This window comes from Dendrobium catenatum, unplaced genomic scaffold (genome assembly GCF_001605985.2).
Source record: "Dendrobium catenatum unplaced genomic scaffold, ASM160598v2 fragScaff_scaffold_156, whole genome shotgun sequence".
In the NCBI taxonomy this organism is placed as follows: Eukaryota; Viridiplantae; Streptophyta; class Magnoliopsida; order Asparagales; family Orchidaceae; genus Dendrobium; species Dendrobium catenatum.
Genome location: NW_021318618.1, coordinates 2,715,651 through 2,741,507, shown reverse-complemented (window position 1 = coordinate 2,741,507; position 25,857 = coordinate 2,715,651). Strand labels below are relative to the sequence as shown.

The 25,857-nt window shown below is 35.4% G+C and overlaps 2 protein-coding genes across 2 annotated transcripts; both read left to right on the top strand.

Moving 5' to 3' along the window:
• Window positions 1-825: 825 nt before the first annotated feature.
• LOC110094079 (protein OS-9 homolog) lies at window positions 826-21,472 on the top strand. The gene is made up of 7 exons (XM_020819223.2): window positions 826-1,048; window positions 7,053-7,129; window positions 17,892-18,095; window positions 18,176-18,247; window positions 19,926-20,041; window positions 20,125-20,298; window positions 21,224-21,472. Exons 1-7 carry the CDS (start codon window positions 931-933, stop codon window positions 21,366-21,368), a joined length of 906 nt encoding a protein of 301 aa, XP_020674882.1. The 5' UTR covers window positions 826-930; the 3' UTR covers window positions 21,369-21,472.
• A 1,365-nt stretch (window positions 21,473-22,837) lies between these two features.
• LOC110094015 (amino acid transporter AVT6E) lies at window positions 22,838-25,264 on the top strand. The gene is made up of 2 exons (XM_020819108.2): window positions 22,838-23,003; window positions 23,106-25,264. The coding sequence occupies exon 2, from the start codon at window positions 23,385-23,387 to the stop codon at window positions 24,819-24,821; it is 1,437 nt and encodes a 478-aa protein (XP_020674767.1). The 5' UTR covers window positions 22,838-23,003; window positions 23,106-23,384; the 3' UTR covers window positions 24,822-25,264.
• The last annotated feature ends 593 nt before the right edge of the window (window positions 25,265-25,857 follow it).

Sequence of the window (25,857 nt, the reverse complement as noted above, 5' to 3'; positions counted from 1 at the left end):
CACACTAAGAAATCCACTATGAAATTTGGGAGAATAAGTACATATCTCTATTATCTATCGCTCTCTCATTGTTTATCTTTTTACATGCACCGTTCTCTGTCTACACTACGCAAAATATAAGATAAAGCCAAGTAAAAAACCCCAAGGGACGCAACCATTTAGAAAAACAAGAAAGAAAACTGTCCAGTCCGGCTCGCAGCGCTGCGACGCCAGTTTGGGGCACTGTGACACTCATGCCTTTTGCCTAATAATGTTGCAACACTCAAACTCACAATGTTGCGTCGCCAAATCCAGAGCGTTGTGACGCTCTGCTCTTTGTCGTCCAATGTTGGGGCGCTCAGCAGAAACACAATGTCGGGGGCTTGAGTACACAACGCAGGGCGTTGTACAGAAAAAAAAAAAAAAAAAGTTTGGTGCAGCTGAGGGTAAACCACCCGCACCCCCTATCAAGCATGACAAACTTGAGATTGGAGGTAATAAAACAATCTGATTGATCAACACAATCAAATTCCACACATAACATGATCATATTTGAATCTTATTCATCCAATATGGATTGAAACTTTGCTCGAATATGGTTCAAATCACATTTGAATAATATTCGAATATGATCCAAATCTTGCCTCAATGTGATTTCATTATTACTCTATTCTTATTCGAATTTATATCTTTCGAAGTAATTTTCAAATAAATGGTCATATAACAAAATGCATTTTAATAATAATAATAATAAACTTAGGTGTAATTTTTTTTTAAAAGAGCATTCTGCAAATACGATTATCATGAGTTATATAAAGTCAATTTTAACTAATGAAAATTGCAACCATATAGTATTCATATCAGAGCTACGGCCTTAAGAATATCGTCCATACTCAAGGAAGGGTTTCCGAGAAACCCTGGAGAAAATCCGAGGAGCTACACTGGTTAGTCATGGGGAAGATGAGAAGTCATCTTCTCACATGGAAGGCTTCGAGGTTCTTCTCCACCTTGCTTTGGCTTTACGTTGCTTCCTATGCTTCGGCCGATGAGATCTTCACATCCGCTCCTGGTATACCCAATTCATTTTTCTTTGTTTTGTTGATCTCTCCTGCTATTTATTTCACACGCATGCAATAGTTCTTGCAAAATAGGCATTTTTTGTCCTTGTTCTATCATCACCTTCCCCCTCAAATCTTCGCCATAATTGACGCTTACAAGTGTGAAAGATTAGACTGGATGTGAATGTCACAGGGAACAATGTTTTCGGCATCTTACAACGGCCGTCTCTTGTCCTGCTAAATCAATATATTTCCGGTGATTTTTTTTTCTCGTTGTACCTGGAATTTTTTTAATTGTTGTTTGGTAAGGCAAATGTTTTACACCTTGTAACAAAAGCGGAAATGGGTAGAAAAGCGTTATAGTTGCAATGCACATGCAGACATCTTGGATCACTTGCCGGAAGAATGACATTGTTTTTTTTTTTTTTTTTTTTTTTTTTTTGTTATATTTTAAGAAAAACGCTGGTATTTGAATGCTAGAAGATGACTTATTGGTAATATACTTATAGGATCAATGGTGTTTAAAAAATCATTAAAAAATTTTTTGGAAAATATAATAAGAAAGTCAACTTCGATCAATAATATAGGAGGGGAACGTGCTTGACCAAACTCAACTTCATCTAGGAACAATGAAGATTGCCCCAAACATATTAGCAAGTAAGTCATCAATATAATGACTGAATGTTCATAATCTATGACTAGCATTGCTTGCAAAGATTGTAAAATAATTCTTAGTAAAAGTTTATGTATCCAGCATGGCAGCATCACTTATTATTTTTTAACTTTAAGATAAAGGGACAAATTATAAAAAATAAGATAAAATGTTTTCCTAAGAGGCATTCAAAAAATACTAACAAAAATATTTTTGACATAAAGATTCAAGATCTTATGATTTTAATTGTGCATGTGGAAGTTAATGTTTTGTGGGAAAAAGTAGTTAGTGATTTTAAGAATATTACAAAGGATGTTGTTATGTCTCCAAAAAATCATCTTGATCTAGCATGAATCTCAATGCAAATTTGAATTTGAAAATTCCAAAGTTAAATTCAGGATCATCCAAACTCCGATTTCAGCAAACTTATAGTCAAATTGAACATCTCAAGGAGACGAATCCAACAAAACCAAATTTGGTCTAATCTGAACCCAAATCAAAGGACCAAACATATTTAAAAGCTTCAAAACATTAATTGGATACCTAAATGATATCCAAATATGACATGCTTATAGTCGAATCGGGAGACTCGACAAGAAAAATCCAATGAACCTAAGATCACTCAATTCTGACATTATTAAGGCACCAAAATGATCGACAAATGCTTCATGATAAAAAAAATCAGTATGATCTATCCTATGGAACACTCTGTTAGGCCGGTCCGGGTCTATGCCAGACGGAACCATCGGCCAAACAAGGAGGGGGCGAAAGCCATGGTGGGCCCCAGCTTGCATTAAACCACTTGTTGGAGGGAAATTTTGAATAGGAGGGTTGTTTAGGGATTTTGTATAAGTCCTTTTGCTTTAATTAGGGGCTAATACTAGAATTAGGTTTTATCTTGAATTTGAATTATAATTTGAGATCTAGGGTTCTTTTGCTTTGGGCTCTTTGCATTGCCGAAGATTTGGAGAGTTGTTCTTCCTCTCGGATTGAAGAATTGTATTTTTGCTATTTTACTTCATCGTCTAGTGGAATACAAGTCTCTACTTGAGTTTTCTCTCAGATTTCTCGTTGTTTTCCTTGTGTGGCTGCTGTCCCCTGCTGAAAACATTCCTGCTGTTTTCCACTCCGATTTCAATTAGGTTTGCTTGCGAACTCAAGTATTCCTTAGGGTTACTTGTGAACTCAAGTATTTCCTAACACACTCTGAATTAGCTCAAGATCTTCTCCATATTTATTGAGCATGTCAATCCCAAAAAATTATAAATATGCCCCCATTCTTCTCTTCACATGAGGGGAGGAAGAAAAAGTAGAAAACTATATAGCTCTTTTGCATTTTCTAGTCTTTGTTGCTATTGCCCAATCTCTTCCCTGCCACCGATTGTCATTGGACTTTCACCCATCTATTGATTATCATTAAATCTCCTCCCTGGCGTCGCCATGACCTATCTCATCCCTGGTTTGCCGCTGTCGTATCTATTGCCGACTACTGACCATCGTTGAAACTCCGTTCGACCACCTGACTACCTCCATCATCGGATATTTGCTAAACTTCTCCCAACTGCTGACACCAGGCTCTAACATTCATCGTTTGATTGCAATCATTAAAAATTCCTAAGTAACTATACAAAGTTTGGTCAATTCTCCAATCAATTATAATTTTACTATCTTTAAATTAAGGGACACATTGACCTTTATAATCTACTCAGATATAGTGGAATCTTTTCACCTAGCAAGCCCTCATGGTTTTTCTCTCTTTGAGCTTTTCACGTAAAAAATTTATGGTGTTCCCCTATCATCTCAATTATCTGTTTGTGTGCTGAATTTTTGTGCATCGCTAAGATAAAAAAACTCTCACTCTTCCGCTTCGAATCTTTCATCTCGCAAAAAATGTGCTTGGAGCATTAAAAGGAAAAGCTCCAAATAGTAAAAATAGTTGGTGGTGGAATCAAATATGCGAGAAAGGATAAAAAATAAGAAACTTCGTTATAAAAATTGGTTTAGGTTTAAAAGCTCAGAAAATTGAGAAAGATATAAAGAGATCCGCAATAAGTCTAAGAAAGCAATATGCAATACAAATATTTTAGCCTTTAATGATTTATATAATAAATTAAATATTAAGGATTGCGAAAAATATATTTATAAATTATCTAAGCAAAGAGATAAGAGAAGTAAGAATTTAGTTAAAATAAAGTGTATTAAGGATAAATATCAAAAAGTGTTTTTATTAAAAGATGATATTCAACAAAAATGGATGAGATACTTTATTAAGCTTTTCAATGAAGATTGTGAGAATACGATTGAATTTAGTAACCTTAATATCCTAAATGAATATATATATATATATATATATTTTTATTGACATATTAGTAAAACTAAAGTTAGTGAGGCTTTAAACAAAATGATGTGCGAAAAAGTTGTTGGACCTAATGATATTCCAATAGAGGTGTGGAAATGCTTATGAGGTAAAATAATTTCTTAACTTATGAAACTTTTCAATATTATTTTGAGACTAAAAGGATGCCAAATAAGTGGAGTGTATTGATTCATATTTTTAAGAATACTGGTGATGCACAAGAGTTTACGAATTATAGAGGAATTAAGTTAATGTATCATACGTTAATACTATGGGAGAGAGTTATTGAGTATAGGTTACGATGTGATACTAATATTTCTTAAAACCAATTTGGATTCGTGCCACATAGTTCTGCTATGGAAGCTATACATTTTTTGAGAGGTTTGATGGAGAAGTTTAGAGAGAATAAGGAACATCTACATATGATATTTATTGATTTTAAAAACAACATATGATAAAGTTTCAAGAGAAGTGCTCTAGAGAGTTCTAAAAAAGGGGTGGGGGTTACTAATAATGTTTATATTCAAGTCATTAAGGATATGTATGCAGAAGCCATTACTTGTGTTCAAACACAATGTGGTTTTACGAAGTATTTTCCTATTTTAGGTCGATTACATCAAGGTTCAGCTTTAAGCCTATATCTTTTTGCTCTTGTCATAGATGTTCTTACTATAAATTTGCAAGAGGAAGTACTATGGTGTATGCTTTTTGTTGATTATATTCTTCTTGTTGATAAGACTAGAGAGGGAGTGGAAGATAAACTTGAATTATAGAGTCAACCTTAAAGTCTAATGGTTTTTGTCTAAGTAGATCTAAAACCAAATATATGGAGTATAATTTTAGTAGTAATAGATCTAGTGGGGAGACTGTAACTTTGGGCAAGTACTTGTTATAGATATCTCGGGTCTATTCTTCAAAGTGATGGTAAAATAGATGGGGATATTATTATTAGAATTCAAGTTGGATGGTTGAAGTGGCGGAATGCATCGGGCTTATTGTGTGATATAAAAGTACCCCTCAAACTTAAAGGAAAATTCTATAAGATGGTGGTGTGGCACAAAAACTTTGTCATTAAAAAGGCAAGCATAAAATTATGCTAAGTGTTGCAGAGATGAATGCTCAAGTGGATGAGTGGCTTCACTCTTAGAGACAATGCGAAACAGGCATATACGTGAAAAGGTTGGAGTAGCTCCAGCGGCAGATAAGATTAGCAAGAGTCGCCTTAGATAATTTGGTCACATAAAACATCAGCCTTCTGATCACCCGGTTAGGAAAGTAGATGTGTTAGATTTGACCTATATTAAGAAAGGTAGAGGTAGATCTAAAAAGACTTGGTTAGAAAATATTAGAAATGACATTTTTATTAGATTTTAATGAAAATTTGACCCTTAACAGAACTCGATGGAGAAAAATGATTCATCTAGCCCACCCTACGTAGTGGGATAAAGGCTTGATATTGTTGTTGTTGTAATGTTCATAATCTATAAGAGGCCCCAAACATATTAGTTTAGCAGTTTAAACTAATCGATTGGTGCATATTCTTTCTCTGTTCAATGTTCAACATTAACTTGTAATTTAATTCAGTCATTTCTTTTAATAAAAACTTCGGCTAGAGATGATGATCAATTCCTTTCATCAAAGGAACTATCCTTCATATAGTTCAGCCAAGCATAGAAATATATTATGTTCCATATTGTTTTTCTTTGAGGAGACACTTGTGCAATGATGCTTTGGATGTAAATTATAAATATTAAATTGTAAAAAGAACCTTTTATTCGTTAAAGTAAATAATTCCTTTTGCACTCATTTTCTCTAAGGATGATATGAGAGATACTATGCTTTATGTTGTATGCATATCTTGGTATTTTTTACTTTTAAGAATTGTTTCAACGATAACATTGTGTTCCTAAATTTGGGGCTATAAACAAGCTAGTGCAATTAATGAACAACTTGATACTCGCTCATATAATGCTCATTTATGTTTGCTTATTCTCATAATTGAACAAGCATAAATAAAATTTTAAAAGCTCGTCGTACAAATGAATATGTTAGAACACCATCTTGCTTATTAATTTATGTCCGTAAACATCTCACTTGTTGTTTAACAAATTGCTTGCTATCTTATTTTTTTATTTGATGACTTAATCTATATTATTGTGTCAATTTTCCTAGAATTTATATATTTAAAAATTATGTATATTATTATATGTATATACATATGATGAAAATATCAAATAAATAATTAGACAAATTTAAACATTTTTGTATTATTATATAAACTTTACCAAACAAATCAAATAATAAATGAGTGAATTATATTAATTTTACTTAAATTTTATAAATCCAATTATACCTAGTAATTAGCTATATGTTTAAACTATTAACATCAAACATATAATTATTTAGGCTTGATTAAAGCTCGATTTCGGATCAAACTCTATATGAAAAGTATAAAATAAGCTTGGATAAGATTTTAAAACTTGAATTATATTCTAGCTCAGTTCGAACTCTATAAGAAAATAAATTAATGAACTTGATCAATGTAATATTTGGCTCGACTGAGTTCATTTACAATCAAGCTAGAATAGAGAATCGTCCTTGACTAGAAGATGTAAATAAAAGGTGAAGCAAGGCAAACAATAAATATTTCAGAATTAGCAAAATTGTTTTTTTTTTGCTGATTACTTTAACAAATTTGCATAGAAGTGTTCTTATACTATCCAGTTTTCATTCTATGCACCCTATCGAGAGTCATTCTCAAGTTTTTTTCTCATTAGCTTTAGAATATGTTGAAGTTTGACTGTTACTTCTTACTTGTTGGCAGAGTAATATATTATTGATGCATAGATATTGTGTTATTTATCTACTACCTTTTGTTGCAATATTGCTGTTATCTTTGATAGATATCTCTTAGAGTCAGCTTCAGCTAGGGAACTTGATTGGGATTTCTAATTGATTTTATTCTTACAAGTATTAAATGTTTTGCTTTTTTAATTCTTTCTATCAGGTGTGAGATTTGGTCGCAGCTCACGTGAACCAAAGTATAAGATAGAATTTCATGAAGCAAATTCTCATTTTCATACTGTATGTAAATTCTATTTATACTTCTTCTCTGATACTTTCATGGCTACCCTTCTTTTCTGTTAAATAAGCTTCCTGGACATAGAATTACCACTTATATGATTGTTTGCAAGCACAGCAGTATTTATTTCTTGGTGACTTTTATGCACTTTTAGTTTTTCTTGAGAATTTTACCTATTTTCAAGTAAATTTTATCAAATCTGATGCAAGGGTTGTCAAGAACTTGTTTTATGTTGCAAACCATAAATCTCCAAGTTAGAGATCAAGGCCAATACCACTCAACCTATGATGCACCGACACGGACACGGCAACACGGACACGGGACACGGCATTTTTTAAAAATATAGGACACGGGTGCGGCGTGGACACGGCATAATAATTTTTTAATTTAATATATATAAATTAAGGTAATATTATATTAAAAATGGCAAGCAATAATAAATCAAAGTCATGATAATTTGTTTAGCTTATAACATAAAGATGTTTAATACAAAATGTCTAGTTCAACCACAAAAATTAAAATATAACCAAAAATTCATTTAGTACAACTTAAAAGTCCAACTACTCAATAGAGGGAATGATAGAATTAGATTCAGAGGTTGGTCTTTGACCTTCGATATTATCATCATTGAATATCATTGCTTGCAACTCTGGTTCATCTAGAGAAAGATTTGCAACCTCCAATAATCCCATATCATCAATGCACTCGAACCCATCTCCAGCAACATCCAATATTTTGTTATCACCTATCATATAAAGTGGGATTTTCCTTGATAGAAGACGAAGATTTGTATGCACATAAATTAAATTTTCAGCCCGTTGTGGAGTTATTTTATTCCTCCTCATTGATTGAATAAATGATTACGTGCTCCAATTTCTCTCACAACAGGAAAAGGATGATACTTGACCAAGAAGTTTTATTGCTATGGTTTGAAAAAGCAGTGCTGAAGCTCCATGAATCAACCACCACATTTTTGGATACATCCTCCATCTATCAACCAAAGATTCTTGATCACCAAAATCCTCTAAATATCCAAGGAACTTTGCAAGTTATATATTAATTTTTCTTCTCCTTCTCATTTGAAAAATATCATTTCAAGCATATCTTTCTCATATTTGACACTTCTAAATCTTTTTTGTACTGAGACATATTGAGGGTCTTCTTGAAGTCATTCTTTACTTGAATACCTTCAAATAATACAAAGCTTATAAAATTATTTAATTATTTATCAAGAAATTTAAAATTAATTTAAAAGATGAATACAAATGACTATCACCTCTTTAATCAAATTGGCAATAAAATATTTATCCATGTATTATTTTTCACAATTCACAGCTTTAAGAAACATTGGGCAATTCTCTGTAACGGCCATGAAATTAATAAGTGGTCTTCTTTAAGGATCAGTCCAACCATCACATATCAAAGTGACTTCTTTTTTCTTTCCACACACATTTTGTTGGTTCAAGCAATGTTTTAATATGTGCTCTTTCTCTTTCCAATAATTTTGGGAGGCATTTTGTAATTATTTGATGAACCTGATCGACTCCTATCTATCCATTTAGGAGGATCGAGTTCAAATTTATTGTCCCGCACAGCTTCCCTAGACGTCACATGTGTACCAATAACACGCTCTTCGGAGCCCATGCGGGTGTTTAAGGGTATTTTGTAATTATTTATTGAACCTTGTCGACTACTATCTACCTGCTTAGGAGTATCTGGTTCAAATTTATTAACCCACGCATCATCCCTTGACGTCACGTGTTCTACAACACGCTCGCCGAGGCACATGCGGGTGTTTGATTATATTTACCCCTTTTGTGTACCTATATGTATACAAACTACAGTGCATGTACGGGGGTATTCTTGAAATATTTGTAAACGCCTTCTGTCCGCTTGTATAGATGTTGCGGATCCGGTGGCGTATCGTAGTAGCTTTTGAATTGACTTGTTCGCTGCTTTATATAGATAGAATGTCGTGCACTATTTATTGTTTTATGCAGTTGGATTATAGTGCACTAACGAATCTCCTGCTTTTGGATATAGGTGAATCGTTGCGTTGTCACCTGATTGTAATGAGACACATCAATATTCTGATGTAAACTCCCTTTTATCATTCACCGAGTGGTTTTTCTCGAAATTCGTGATCGCTGATTTGAAAAGAACTCCTTTTAGAATCTTTAGTGTAGTAGACATCTGCATAGTTGGCTTTCTAAATGAATAGATGTATCTAGGTGCACTTGTTATTTCCAGTATTCATGGATTTTAGAACTATTATCTTCCAAAGTTTAAAAACACAAAGAAATTTTGGAAAACCGAGAAGTTTAGTTCGAATTTGTTCAAACATCTATTCCATTATGCCAGGAGGTATCTTTCTCCATACACCGAGTTGTCTCCATACTTGACACACTCACAAATCTTAATCATCGTTGTTATAGATGATATATGTACTTGTGTCCACAAGGGTTCGTTCTACTTATGGACCCACTGTTGTTATCCACAAGTAGCTCGTGTTTATTTACAGGAACCTGTTGTATTCACCACGGCCTCCTGGAAGTGTTCGTAGAAGAGCCATTGTTCCCACATGATATCCACCTTTCATCAATCTCAAGTGGTTTGATGTACTTGTTTGCAAGGATGGGCCTTCCACTATCAATTGACAGTGTTACTACCTCAATTCATAGGCAAATTGTTGTTTGTGTTAAGGCTCTCGTTGGCACAAGTAGGAAACATTCGTACATTCCACAGTTTAATTGTCGTCTCTTACAAATATAGGGTATTCAGTTGCATGCAAACTAATAATGTTGGCTATAATACATCGTCATTTTCAATGTTTATTGTCTTTATACGAACTGTTGTGTGTATAATAGGCCTTCATTAATGCATGTGGGAGATAATCGTGCATTCAACACATGGCTATTATTGCTTGCAAGTACAATATACTTGACCTCATAGGAACTGTTGTGGGAGTTTGTTTTATTCATCATGGTTCCCTTGCATATACTTGTAGGATGATGGTTAATGATATTGCTAAGTCCTTGATTTTGCCTTTGGGATGAACACTCGTATTATAGATCCTTTTTTTTCTTTCATTGACCCATGCTTGCAAGCTTGCAAGCAAGTTAGGTCACAAGCTCACTTGTTCATTAACATTTGTTTGAGTGCACTGAAGGTTTGATTTAAATCAAGTCTAAGTTCATAAGTCCTTGCAAGTTCTTATATTCAGTTCACATCAAGCAAACGTTCAAATTTGCAAATCCCTTGATGTTCAAGAGTTTGCAAGCTCAAGTTCTAGTAATCTTGAAACTTCAATTTCTTATCACTTTGGTTAAAGTTTAAGTTAGGTCCCTTATCTGCATTTGTCCAAGTTTGAGTCCAAGTTGCAAGTTAAAGTTCTATGTCCCGTTGATGGGGACATCAGATCATCATGGAAAGTTTATCAGAGACGTGGCCGCCGATCTACTGCCACGATCAAGTCTTTATATGTCTGATTCATTGGTGTATTTTATTATTCATGTATTTTGTTATTTGCTTAGGTGTATTTTATTATTTCCCGTTGTACCCCTCTTATGGGAGTTGTCGTATGTAAGCCCAAAGGGCATTTGTGTCTTTTGTTTTGAGTCATTTGTATGAGGCTATTTAAAGCCCCACTTTGTTCTATTTTGATTAATGAATGTTTGATTATTAAAATTTCTTCTTGCATGAGTATTGAGAGAGCTTGAGAGTTCTAATGGAGAGAGCTCCCTATGAGAGGAAAAACGGATCACCCACCAACCTTGGAGACGGCCAGGTTCGTGGTTCTCTTCTTTGTCTTTCATCTTTCCCTTTTACATTTCCTTTTTCCAACATCCTCGCATTCCAATCCACCTCCAAACCAAGCCCACATCTTCCCATAATCAATCTCTCCAGTTTCACCCACCCACAAGCTGCCGACCACCTTGGCAGAACCCCACCTCCCGCCAGCCCCTTTCCTGCCAACCTCCCCTTGCCTCCTTGCCAAATTCGGGTTGCTCAATTTAGGGGCTGATTTAAAATTCGAATTCAAATAATTTGAGTTTTGAAATCTTTCCTAAATTAGTTAATCTATTTTTTGAAAGTTTCTAAATTGACACTATTTTGAATTCAAATTTAAATAGAGTCAATTAATTACTTTCCTAAGTTCCAATCTAATTTTGGCAAGCTTGCACACTTGGCAATCAAACCCCCACTCCACCTTGATGCCGCCGGGCCCCTCTCTCTTAGCCTTTTAATGTTTTCAAATTATTTCCTAAATCCAAGTCTATCTTTAGGAAATAATTTCACATATTCTAATCTCCCCCCAAACCGAATTTCCTCAACTCTATTTCCTATTCTATTCCCCAAATCACTGCACTGATTTTGGAAATAGAGAGTCTCCAGATTTTTTTTATTTTCCCACCTTCTCCCTCCTCTTAATTGTTCCGGATTGCTTCCCTATTCAAGAACCTGGGATTGGAATTTCCTCTCATCTTTTCTCTTCACCATTAAGCCTAGACTCCTCCCTCAAAATTTCTCTACATCCTAGTATACTAAAACCTGAGAATTCATCTCAGATTTTTGTTAGAAATCTGAAACTATTTTCAGATTTTTGAGAACACTAGGTCTAGAGTTTGTTTTCTCTTCAAAGTGCAAGAGAAACTTCTTTCTCTTTGCCACTAATCAAGAGGCCTCCCAAGTACCTAGAAGATTCTACACTCAAGCATCTATGAATGGCGGATCCGGACACTGATTACGGCATAACTTGGGACGAAGACGGCTACGTAGATATCCTACAATCTACGTTCTTCGACGTGAACCCAAGAGTTGATTTCACCGTCGAGAATTACTTGGAGCGTACATTGATATACTTGGTAGAGGCTATCGACGAACATTTTGAAGGCATTGAATGGAGCATCTCCACTAACCCTTGACGAAGGTTTCTTCTCTCCCGAGCATCTTATTCCTTTTAGTCTAAATTCTTGTTGGTTTGATTGCAGTGACGACGGACTCTTCCAATTGCTCTCGCTTAAGCTTAGTAATTGTAGGATTTGAGTGTGCCTCATTGCATCCTAATTCTTATTGTTATATTAGGGATTATCTTGAAAACTACTACTTTGTGTTGTATCATTTTCTTATTTGTCTTAAAAGCTTCAAAACTTGTAGCATGTGATTTAGCCTAAGCGGATAACTCCTTACTTGTTTTGATTCTTCGTTTTAGATTGCTATTAATTTTATTCTAGTGTTATTCTAATCATTAATTATGCAATGTCTAAATGAGTTCATAATCATGTCATCTATGTAGTCCTGCATCACCCGTGTAGTCCAACTCAAGTCTTTGCTTGAGTTCAAATTCAAGTTCACTTTTTTTTGTTCAAGTCCTTGTGCGCTTCAGATGAAATTTCGGCAGCCTCCTGTTGTCTTCCCCGTTTAGCGGAAAATCCGAGATACTAGCTTTCCCCTCGTCGCTACTTGAGCGCTTTAGGTAGGTGTCAAAAATTCTCCACGGCCGCAAATTCTTTAATCCCCGCCTGCTACATGAGCGTTTAAGGGTCTTGGACACCTGTTGAAAAGATCACAGAGATTTCCCCACGTATGGGCACTTAATTTTGTCCCCCTCACGCTACATGAGCGGTCCGGGGATTACCCACCTCATTGCAAGCGTCGTGTCGGTTTCCCTCCCTACAACGCTACGTGAGCGCGTAGGGGGTTTACCGGCTCGTCGCAAGCGTCGAGAGCAGGATTTAAGTTTAGGAATTATACCTTGGGGATCGGCGGTGGAGGCTCATGGATCGAGGCGGGAGAAGCAAGCATATTGCTTCTTTTGATAATTTTTTTTAAAGTTAATTATAATTAATTATAATTAAATTGTTATAATTAATTAAAATAATTAATTATATTTAACTTTTAATTCAAGTTAAATATAATTGATACGTCATCATGAAATTATCTTGATCGGGCACAAATCTCGAGACAAAACACAATCCAGAAACTTCAGAAATTAAATTCGGGAGCATGTGAACTCCAATTTCAGCGAGCTTATAGTCAAACTGAGCGTCTCGGAAATACGAACCCAACGACACCAAGTTCGACCCAATCCAAGCCCAAATGGGTCCGAATCATGGACCCGAAGTGCTGTTGGAAGGTTCAAACCGCACTTTGAGTTACCAAACGGTCTCCGATTTTAACGAGCTTATACTCGAATCGAACGGCTCGACGAGACGAATCCAACAAGCCCATGATCGCCAAAATCCGACATCACTAAGGCCCTCAAATGACCAACGAACGGTGCACGATCGTAGGATTCAATATCAGTCGTCCATTCGACCACTCCCTATTCGCCCCTGATCTCATGCCTATTTACGGGCCATGCCACTCCAGAAAATCTATAAATAGAGCCATCATTTCTCATGAGGGGGGATCCAAGCAAGAAAAGAAGAGAAGAGGAGAAGAGAAGGAAGATGAGAAGGAAGAAGCTCCTCCTCGACCACCACCGGAACCTTGCCGGACTACCGCAGGAGCCTCGCCGAACCACTGCCGAACCACCGTCGGAGCCTCGTCGGACCACCGTCGAAGCCCCGCCGGACCACCGTCGGAGTTTCGCCGCACCACCACCTCAAGGCCCGACGTTCAGGCCCGACGTTCAGGTCCGACGTTCTACTGAAGACCCGACATTCAGGCCCGACGTTCTACTGAAGGCCCGACATTCTGCTCAAGGTCCGACATTTTGCTCAAGTCCCGACGTTCTGCTGAAGACCCAACGTTCTGCTCAAGGCCCGACGTTCAGGCCTGATATCTTCACCAGAGGCCCTCATCTTTTCAAGAGGCCCTTGTCTTCGCTAGATCATCATCAAAGGCTGTGTGCTCTACCAGAACATCATATGAGGCCCAGACTTCCGCCGGACCACTACTTGAGGCCTTGAGCTCCACAAGGCCACGACCTGATGCCCACAGTTCTCCTAGAATACTGCCGACTATGGTCCTTTCGACCTCCGTCGCCTACTATGGTCCATCCGGCCTCCATCAACAGACAACGGTCTTTCTGACCCCGGTCTCTTGCCGACTACGGTCCTTCCGACCTCCGTCGCCTACTACGGTCCTTCCGACCAAACAAATATGTATATGTAACTCCCACCATGTAATACACTCTATATGATGTACATTTGTGACATCAATCCATGGCCTTCTCCCTAAGAAGGACTCATTTGTAATAGACTACAAATACTAGTGGATTCATTCAAATTGGGCCAGGCCCCGTGGTTTTTCCCCCCTTTCAGGGGTTCTCCACGTAAAAAGTCTGGTGTCTCTTATGAATGCTACACCCTCTCACTTATCTGATTGCGTGCCGGATTTTCGTACAACGCTAAGACGATAAACTTTATATTTCTCTATCGTCGCGAATACTCCAGGACGCAATAATAATTAATTTAAATTAACTAAAACAATTTAATTAAAATTAACTATAATTAATTAAAATAATTTTAATTAAAATTAACTATTATTAATGTAAATCTCTCTTTCCCCTCTTTTTATAGTTCTGCAGCTTTACTGGATTTGGCCGAGTAAGCGCAAGAAGGGGAGAAATTTACCTTCTCAGCTATCGGGCTCCTATTGTCACTCCCGATCAAAATTTTTTTGACTTCCTGTTCGGCAGGAGGGGAAAGTCGTCAAAGGAGCAAAGTCGATCAACGGCAAAGGAGCCGAAGTCGGACAATAGCAAAGGAGGCGAAGAAGCACCGGATAGGGGGAAAGTTATCCTCACAGCGACAAGCTCCCACCGTTGGTTCCGATCAAAGTGTCGTATCTTCCAATACGACGGGAAGGGAATTTCGCCGACAGAGCGTAGTCGAACATCCACGAAAAGGCCGGAGAAGCGTACGCAAGGGAGAAAGTTAATCTCACAGTCAGCAAGCTCCCTTGGTTGCTTCCTATCGAAATGTTGCAACGTCCGATCCAATAGGAAGGGCGAGTCGTCGACGGTGCTGGAGAAGCGCACGAGAGGAGGCAAGTTAACTTCACAACAAGCGAGCTCTCGTCTTTGCCTCTGATCAAATTGTCGTAACTTCCTATCCGACTTGAAGGGAAAGTCGTCGAACAAGCGAAGACGAACAGCGACCAGAGAGGAGGAAACCTCGGCCTCGGTTTCTTCGGGCTTTTAATCACTCAAGGAGATCGTGGGAAGAAGCCACGTCGACGTGCGAGGGTGTGAGCGACATGCGAGGGGTGCGGACGACGTGTGAAGTTCGGCGTAGGACAAGTACGAGCAATTTATTTTCTCTTTTTTTTTTTTGTATTATCACACAGGTCAACAGAGTGTGGGATCATTTTGACACTTTTGGTACCCACACTTTTTATCATTATTAAAAAATCTACAAAATCAGATACAAGAATATTGTTTGAGGCCATATAGAGCTTTTTGAGTCTATATGTCTTATTAATGTTTCTCTAATTCTTCCATCTAGGTGGGATCTCCATATATACTTCCTCCTCAAGGTTCCTATTAAGAAAATAATTCCTAATTTCAAGTTGATGTTGAGGCTAGTCCAAATTTGCTGTAAAAGAGCGCAAATTTTGAATTATTTTGAGGTTGGTAACTTGAGAGAAACTTTCTCGACAATCAATGCATATGATTGGGCATACCATTTCACAATGAGTTGAGCTTTAAATTTATATGTGCTCCCATCTACTTTATATTTGTTTATCAAGATTCATTTACATCCAATCGATTTTTTCCTAGCGTAAGTTTAAAAACTTTTGAAGCGCCATTCTTTAATAAGGCCTAGATTTTCCATTAATTTCCTTCCACTTGTATTTTTTAGAGCTACATGAATTTTGTTTGGAACTTGTATTTTATTAATTGTGTTTGGAGCATGATCTCGTTCTTTTTCATAAAAAATAGGACAATACAGATCAATGTTATCATCTATGAATGTATTCTCACCAATTTGTATTTCATTGGTCCACAAACCAGGTTTGAGTTCTTGAGTGTGTTGGATACATGTTGATTACTCCCCTTCTTGATTTTTCTTTTTCCTCTCAATATAACCATGAAGCTCATTGTCCATAGTTCGGTTGTATTGACAAGGTAGTGAGGGTGGTTTAGGTGGGACTTTAGTAGTTGAATAAGGGGCAACTAGAAATGCTCATTGTTCATGGGTTTAATAAGAGATGATGGTGGATTAAGTATCCAAAGATTTCTGGAGGTAAAGAACAAATAATTTTAATCTTGGGAAATGAGTAGAGAAGGGTTTGAAATTTAAACACCCTTGAGCATTCTATTAATGGGAAGCGTTATTAGGAAATAATTCTCCCTAAAGATACTTAGGAATATTTATGGTGAATGTTGTTGATCTAGCTATTTCTGAGTGGTTTTTTTTTTTTTTTTTCACAAGCCTATTTTGTTGAGGGGTTTTGACACAGGAATTTTAGTGAATAATCTCTTGATGTAGGAGGTGATTTTCAAAGACCAATTCAAAGTACTCTTTGGCATTGTCAATTTTTTGGACTTGGATTTTGAAATTAAATTGAGTATGGATAATTTTATTGAAAGTTTATAAATTTGCACAGCTTTAAAATTTTCTTTCATTACGAAAACTCGAGTGGGATAGGCATGATCATCGATGAAGGAAATAAACATAAGTTCAAAGATATTTTTGACTTTAGATGGCCTCCACACATCACTATGGACTAAAGGAAAATGTTGGAAATATGTGTAGGTTTGAACAGGATAAAAAGTATGAGTGCGTTTAGCCAAATGAAAATTTTCACACTAAATGTCCTTTGAATTTTCTTGGTGAGTAAAGAAGGAATTAATTTTTATGCTAATTTGGGTGTTCTCGGCTAAGTGTATATAAAATTTGAAGTTGGGGTTTTGGTAGATACACAACCTATTATGTGAACCTATACTTTACATGAGTTATTCTTTAGAAGGTAGAGTCCCAAACTTGTCCTTGCACTGTCTATAATGCTACCCAAGTTCAATCTAAAAAGTTACAAAGATTGGATAAGAAATTAACAACTCAAATTTATCTCGAGTGTGTTTGATGATTGATAATATTTTGCAATCTGGATTAAACATTAGAAGCACAGAGTCGCGTGTTATTTCTTTTGAGAGAATGACATAATCATTCCGGCCGCTTTTGATAGTGATCCATTTGTAGTCTATACATTATAATTTTCATGATATATGCTTTAATTATGGAAGACATTTTTGTTTCCTATCGTATTATTTGAAGCTTCTTAGTCTACTATTGAAATAGTAGTTTTTCTTTTGAGCAACCAAGCTTATTTTGGCGATGCTGTGGAATAAGTTCTTACTGCAGTAGTTGGATGTCTTCGGCATGCTATCCAGATAATTGAAAGAGAAAGGAGAAAGCTATTGCGGTTTGTCTTTATTTCTGGTTCTCTTTGGAGCTTTCCATCCCACTATTTTTTATTGATTTTCCATGTTCTGAATTTGAGTTTTCCATTCCAGAATTTTGATATCTTTGATGCCATCTTGAAGATTAAAATGAAAAGTACAGAGAGTAGAAATGAGAAATTGTATTGCTAAATTTTATGCTTTTATTTTGTGTAAAAAAATAAGATGATAAGTTGTTCATAACTAGTAGAGAAATAACTACTAAAAAAAGTATCTGAAAATTAGTTTTTAAATTTGGAATCTACAATTAGCTACATAACAGAAATGGATTACTATACGGATTCAAGATTATTTCAACAGAACTTAACAAATATTTATGTCAAATGATGGAGGTTTATTTAAATTTTTTACAGGATAACGAACTGGAATCTGTGGTCATGACTAATAAGCAGGGACAGAATTATGTTTGTTTCTTGCCCATGGTTGATGAAATCAAACCTGCCAAACCAATTGTTCATCCAAATTCAACCAGCATTATTTTAGATACCGATCGAAGGATAACACAGAAGACACCGAATGAACTAATTGATGCCATAAAAGACAAGTGCTTCTACAGGGTAAGTACTTCTTAAAAGCTATATGGGCCGGGTCTATGATGCATGTTTTAGAATGGTTGCCATTGGTAATTATTTTTCAGCATGAAGGGTGGTGGTCTTACGAATTCTGCTATCAGAAACATGTCAGACAGCTCCATTTGGAAGATAATAAGGTTATCCTCATAATCCCTTTATAAATTGATTCCAATACAAAGTTCCATTTGGAAAAGTTCTGCGCACCAGATTAGTTAAAACTTTTTCACCTGCTCTGATATTGAAAACCTGACATATAATTTTGATATTTGCGAGTATGTATGATGGAATACACTATTCTACACGTACTCAATGGCTTCACAACCATGGGTAACACTTGCAACAAATTTAGTTACCAATCTCTATGACAGTGGTTACTACTTTATTTCATATTAAAATGAAGTATTACATCAACACAGCTATACTAAATGAAGCCAAAAAGACTTATCATAGATTCATTAGCGTCAAAATAAGAAGTATATATAATCGTCGAGAAATTTGTAACATTATTGCCGTTTTTTAAATATTTTAGATTTTGCTACACCTCTAAATAAGTTGAAATAATGTAAGCTTCATCATGGAGTTTTAGCCTAAGCAAAAGTGTGTATGATTGTCTAATGCTAAGACTTTTATCTTCCATTCCATCATTTTTTGAAAAGCAAAATGAGCTCTAGGGAAATGGTGAAGGTTTAACAGAGTCTTCTATAGAAGCCAATAAGCCCTTATGAAATCGTGTTACAAAGTTAGAAAAACTTTTGAGGGTGGAGGAAATGTGTCATTCAAATGCAATTACTATGATGTCATATACAAAAGATTATATTCTATGGTAAAAGCACATCTACACAAGATTTAATATTGTTTTTTCATTTATAATATGATGTTACATTAATTTCTAGCACTATATAAAAAAAATTGTAATGTCGTGTCCACGCCATACTTGTGTCCTATATTTTCAAAAAAAGTTGTCCCGTGTCGGTGTCCAGTCGTGTTCGTGTCGTCGTGTCCGTGCATCATAGAATACAACTCTTTCTCGTCCATCATGATTGACATGTTCTTACTTATAGAAATAACAAAATAAAAAAACTGACATAAAAAACAAATAGAATGTGCATCAATCATTTGCTTGATGCGACATCTAAACATGAATAAAAATATAGAATTTCATCCAATGTGACTGGCTTGAAAAAATTCGGCTATGATAAATTTAACATTTAATAAAATACTTGTTAATAGTGTAAAATATAACGCACCATAGCGAATAACATAGCGCATCTTTTGCACTATTTACATGGCAAGACGTAACAAAGCAAATACCGCACTCTATTTTGCTTTCCTAGTTCATTATTGTGTTTTTTTTGTGTAATTATTCATTTAAATTACTTTTATGAATAAGTTTTTATTTTTTTTTTTTTTGAGTTTAGACATAATATTATGAGTGTGTTTTCGTTGTTAAGTTTAAAGTCTCATGTAGATGTATTTGTTCCACCCTTAGTGAAGCAACATGATAGATTTGTAGGACGTTAAAATCTTTATAGGATTTTAGTCTGGAGTTCATATTTTTTATTCTAATTTGTCAAGCAGAACTTACATAATAGCTACAGATCTATCTCTGCTTTCAGACTCCTTTTCTAATTGAAGTCCCACTTTTAATCAAATTCTTTTGTTTCTACTGAAGGAAATTTGATGCTCAAACGATACTAATTCTCACAAGAAAAGAAAAGAAAAGATTTACATCTCTTATCATTGCGTGTTAAGCTGCTTGCAATTACTAAATATTTAGATCCATTGCTTGCTTTTTTTTTTTTTTTTTGGTTACAGCCCACTCAGGAGTTCTTTATGGGCATTTTTGATCCAGTGGCAACTGCTGATTTCAATCAAAACCAGTCAGATCCTACCCTGCTAAAAGATCCTCGCTCAAAAGATGCTTCCCAGAGGTAAATTTCATTCCTTCTGCTCAATCTTTCTCATTCAGCAATTCAATTAAACGAACTTTACTAACTTTGTTCTCAAATTTCAGGTACCATGCTCATCTTTACACAAATGGAACCATTTGTGATCTAACGAATCAGCCTCGAGAAACCGAGATCAGGTTTATATGCTCAGAACCATCCGTCGTAATCAGTTCCATCAAGGAGATCTCTACCTGCAAGTACGCCATTACTGTACAATGTCCGATGCTCTGCAAGCACCCGTGAGAACCTTCATCCACTCTCTTTCAATCTTCATTCATCTATGTCGTACAGGGGCGGAATCAGCTTTAATTTTAACGCGCGGGGGGACTTATAAGTAAAAGTGTAGAGATTTTTTTTCCATAAATATCTTTACAACCAAAATTTTGTTCTGGGAGCACTGCCCCTCGACTCCTATTTGTTCATATCCTTGATTGTTGTACGCTTCGCAGATGTGTCTGGGTCTAAGAGGGCAGTGCCTAGGGGTGTCAATATTGGACCCGACCCGAAAATCCGACCCAAAAATTTCGAGTTTGGGTTTACCCGAACCTGAAACGAATCATATTTGGGTTCAATAATTCAAACCGTTTCAAAAATTTGGTCGGGTTCGGGTTGCCCAAAATCCGCTTTTGACACGACAATCCGAGATTGACCCGTTTTTTAATCGAAAAGCAGAGATTAACCCATTTTTGGACCCGAAAACTAGCAGTTTTTTTATCCGTCTCGTTTCATTCGGGTCGGGTAGGGTTGATCTCGACCCGAAACGGGTCGGGTTTGGGTCCGGAAAACCAACTTGTTTGCAAAAATGAGTCGGGTTCTGGTTGACCCGAATAGTATCAGGTCAGTTTCGGATTCATCTCAAACCCGACCCATGACCCGTAATTGACACCCCTAGCAGCACCCCCTTGTGGGGTTCGACCTATTGGGGCAATTTTCTAAATACCATATTTTAAAATTATTAGGGGGTGCAATTGCCTAAAAACTAAAAAATAGATGGAGGGGGATAAATTATCTAAAGAATCATATAATAATTTTTTTTTTTTTTTTGTGGGGGGTGGGGGGCAGGGCTTATATTGGATCCGCCCTGATGTCATATCGTCTACATGTTCTTATATCCTGATCGGTGCATCATAGTTTCCGATGACTAAATGTTGTTTAATGTTGCAGAATGTTCCAACAAGAAAGACCATTGTGGCATACCATCCATTGCAATGAGGTTACCGAAGATGCCTCGGCTGCATCTGGAGAAGATCTCTCTAAAGTTGCGCAGATGATGATGGTTACAGAAGATTCTGCTCATTTTGTGACTTGATTAAGAGATTTGTGGATAAGAGAAACTCAGGTGGCGATATGTTCTGGCAACTACATTACATTAGTAGTTCATAAGCTGGTAACTATAAGATCTTGCTATCTGCATAAAGATCTTTTTTGTTTAAAAAAAAATTAAAGAAAATGATAACAAAATTGATGAAAGAATTTGCTGTATTAGATCCGTCCTGTTTTAAAATACTGAGTTAGGAAGCACTAGAAATTTATAAATGATAGAATATTTTGTTGAAAAAACAAAAACAAGAAAAAATTCTCAATATTTTGAAGCTTATAATATTTACTTGAGATTTTTATGTGGAGAAAAGCTCACCAAGTGTTATTAAAATATTTTTTTAGATTAATATTATATAATATATTCTTATTAAAGTTAATAAATTAAGATGATATAAATATATAAATAATATTTAAAATTGTAATGATATAAAATTAAATTAAACATGATTGACGTGAGGTTAGCGGCGACAATTCAACTAGGTGTTTGTAAATAGCTCATGTTCAACTTATTAAGCAACTCATGCTTATCTCATTCATTAATTAACAAACTGAATATGATAAAAATATAATAACATAAAAATTAAATCAGAATATTTTGGTTATACGAGGCCTTAAATTTGATTTTTTTTTTTTTTACTTTTAATTCAAAATAATGAAAAGCAATCTTTTCGATGATATATTTTATTATTTAATAAATAGCATTTTGTAAATAAAAATATATTAAATTATAGAAATTTTTATATTGAATAGTTTATTTTTAGAACCACTTTTAAAAAATTATTATTTTTATAATAACTTTCCAATGATCTTTACAATAAGTTACATCCATTTTAAATAAACTCTTAATCTGATGATATTATTTTGATTTAAAATCTTAATAATTTGATTTGATTAAATAAAGCTTTTTTATTAATAAAATAAAGTTATTGTGTTTAATTAGCCTTAAAATATACTAGCTAATGATTAATTAGGACATTATCTTACACTAGTTATGGTTTAATTAATTTTCGTATGATGGATAAAAATCTCAATTAAATATATTACCATTCAATACAAAATAAGATATAGATACATTAATTAAAATTTTAAATCAACTTTAACAACATATATTAATTAATTATAAAATATTAATTTAGATATATTAATTTTTTTTATAATTAAATTTGATTAAATAAGATTAATTATGCTAATCAGCTTACTAAATTAATAATTAATTGAGATATTATTTTATTTAATTATGAATTATGATTATTTAATCAATCTAATTACGATTATTTCGGTCAACTAGATATAATAAAATTTAATGATCATAAAAATATTTAAATTCTAAAATAAATATAAAAATTATATAATTAAATTTTATATCTGTCGTACCATATGATTTTCAAAATTTAACTTGTAGAATTTATTAAAATCCGTAGGATTTTACTAAATCCTATTTGCAGTCAAACAGCCCAACGAAATCCAGTAGAAATTTCTCCAGATTGTAGACTTCGCTCACCCTTCTCCTTATTGGCGAACCTGATCTGATTTCAACGTCTTCTATCTTGCAGGTTGAGGATTTTCAGATCAGAGAAAACTCAAATTTTTTAGCTTCGCATTTTCGTTTCTTTCCCATAATCAGGTAATCAATGCCGTGTTCTTCATTTTACTAATTTCTATTTTTAGTTCTTCTTCGAACGAATTCCAAAGGTAATCTATGCTTATTTAATCACATGCGCTGTAGGTCCACGATCTTATTCTACATACCTGATTTTCGTTGGTTGACTTCAAATCTGATATTTTTCTTCAGTCGAGAGGAAAAATCCAATCCTCAATCAAATATCAAATTTTTATCAACATGTTTCTATTGATCTTGTTTTCAGATCTGAAAACCCCTGTATTAGCTTGATTTCTTCTTCCAAACCTGAGAGATCATACTTAAAAATCAGATTTTGATCATTGCCCATATTGGCTCATCTCCGCTTCTTTTCGGTTCTCCTTCTAAAATCCTTGAAGGCCTAAAATGAACAGCAATTACACTGTCATCTCCAAAAGCTCCTCCATAGAACTTCAGCACCTTGACAATGGCATTGAGAATGAAAGCCCTAATCATAATGGTACGCTGAAGGAAAGATTTGAAGAAGAAGATTTTGATGAACTCGATGATCTTCCCCTCATTGTCGATGGTGCTAAGCTCATGGCTAGCAGTGATGCTGGCTCAGGCATCCCTGGCGCAGTTTTCAACCTTGCTACCTCTATTATTGGCGCCGGGATCATGGCCCTCCCCGCCACCATGAAGGTTCTTGGCCTTGTACTTGGTTTCATCGCTATAGTTGTGATGGGAGTTCTATCAGAAATTAGCATTGAACTTCTTGTTCGGTTTTCTAACCTCAGCAAATCTGCTTCCTATGGTGAAGTAGTACAATCTGCCCTTGGTTTCCCAATGAGGATATTATCAGAAATCTGCATAATTATTAACAATGCTGGTATACTAGTGGTTTATTTGATTATCATTGGAGATGTGATGTCAGGTTCACCAGATCATGTCGGCGTTTTTGACCAATTGTTTGGTCATGGAATATGGGATCTAAGAAAGCTAGTGATTCTTGCCATGGTGGTTCTTTTTTTGGCTCCTTTATGTGCATTGGAGAAGATTGATTCGTTAAGCTTTACATCAGCTGCTTCTGTTGCTCTTGCCATTGTTTTTGTTGTAGTCTCTTGTGCAATTGCCTTTGTGAAGCTTGTGGAGGGAAGGATTGCAAAACCAAGGATGGGGCCTGATTTTGCAAGCAAAGCTGCTATCCTTGATTTGCTAGTTGTTATTCCCATCATGACAAATGCATATATTTGCCATTTTAATGTTCAGCCCATCTACAATGAGCTGAAGGGAAGATCTCCTCAGAAGATGGATAAGGTTGGGAGGATCACAACACTTTTGTGTGTGCTAGTATATTTCTCTACTGCGGTTTCTGGGTATCTATTGTTCGGAGCTGACACGGAATCAGATGTGCTCACCAATTTCGACAAAGATCTAGGGATTCAATTCAGTTCGATACTGAACTATGTCATAAGAATTGGGTATGTTCTTCATCTTGTTCTTGTGTTTCCTGTGATCCATTTTTCGCTTCGGCAAACGGTGAGTGTTTTGCTGTTTAAAGAACCACTGCCTCAAGGTAGGGTGAAGAAGTTGGCTTTGACTACAGCATTGTTGGGGATTATTTATCTTGGTTCTACTATGGTCCCTAATATCTGGGTTGCCTTCAAGTTTACAGGTGCCACCACTGGGCTGTCCTTGGGATTCATATTTCCCTGTTTGATTGCATTGAGGCTAGACAAACAAGGTGTGAATTTGACTCGTGGAGAGAGATTATTGTTATGGATCATGTTATCTTGGGCACTAATAGTTAGCATTGTAGGAGTTGTAGGGAATATCTATGGCCTTCAAAGCGATTCTTCTTAATGTGACTTCTTTGCACTTTTTTCACATTTATATCATTATCAGATTTATGGCACTCTTTTGGATTTCTTGGAGTAGAGCTTGATGAGAAGACATAGCATCAATTCCACATTGCCACTTCTAGATGAGATAATTTATTAGTGAAGAAATGATACAGATTAAGATAGTATCACATTTTGTTGCTGAGAATAAAAATTTCTGAGGAATCTGATGAATTATCAGCAGATAAACTTGAAAGGAACTTGCAACTAAAAAAGAGGAGTCTTTAAACAGGTTTGGATGACCACAAACTTTTACTTGATCAGAGGTTTTGCTCAAATCCTAGCTCTTGTAAGTTTATTAATGATTAAGATGGTATTTTTTTATTCTTTTTCATGTATAAGGCTACATTATCCGATCAACATGAGGCATTGGCTTAGATTACTGAAAAACTATTTTGTTGCTTTTATCTTGTTCAAAATGCTACTATACCTTTCCTATTAATATTTGATGTATTTCTATTTCTTGGTTTTTTTAGAAGAGAAGCATAATATTAAGTTAAGCGTTGTTGGAATGAGGATGCTCAGGTGGATGAGTGGCTTTAGTCTTAGAGACAGGATATGAAATGAGCATTTATGTGAAAAGGTTGGAGTAGCTCTAATGAAAGATATGATTAGGGAGAGTGGTCTTAGATGGTTTGGTCACACAATATGGCAGCCTTCCGATGACCTAGTTAGAAAAGTGGATATATTAGATTTGGCTTATGTTAAGAAAGGTTATAATGATTTTCTAATGCAGTTATAATAATGCAATGAAACTCAACCCTGAGAATCTCATCCACCAGTGAGACTCTCCATCAGATCCATCCGACTTGGACAAATTCAATTCTAGCAAGATTTAGTATTTGGTATTAATTAAGCAGATCAGGGCTATCTTTTGTGCTTTTGGCAAAGTAATGTTTGAGTCCTCACAAATAGGTTTGTCATGGAAGTACAGATGATATTTTTATAATCCAACATTTATGGTGAACAATCTCATCATTTAGAATAGATTTAGGGAC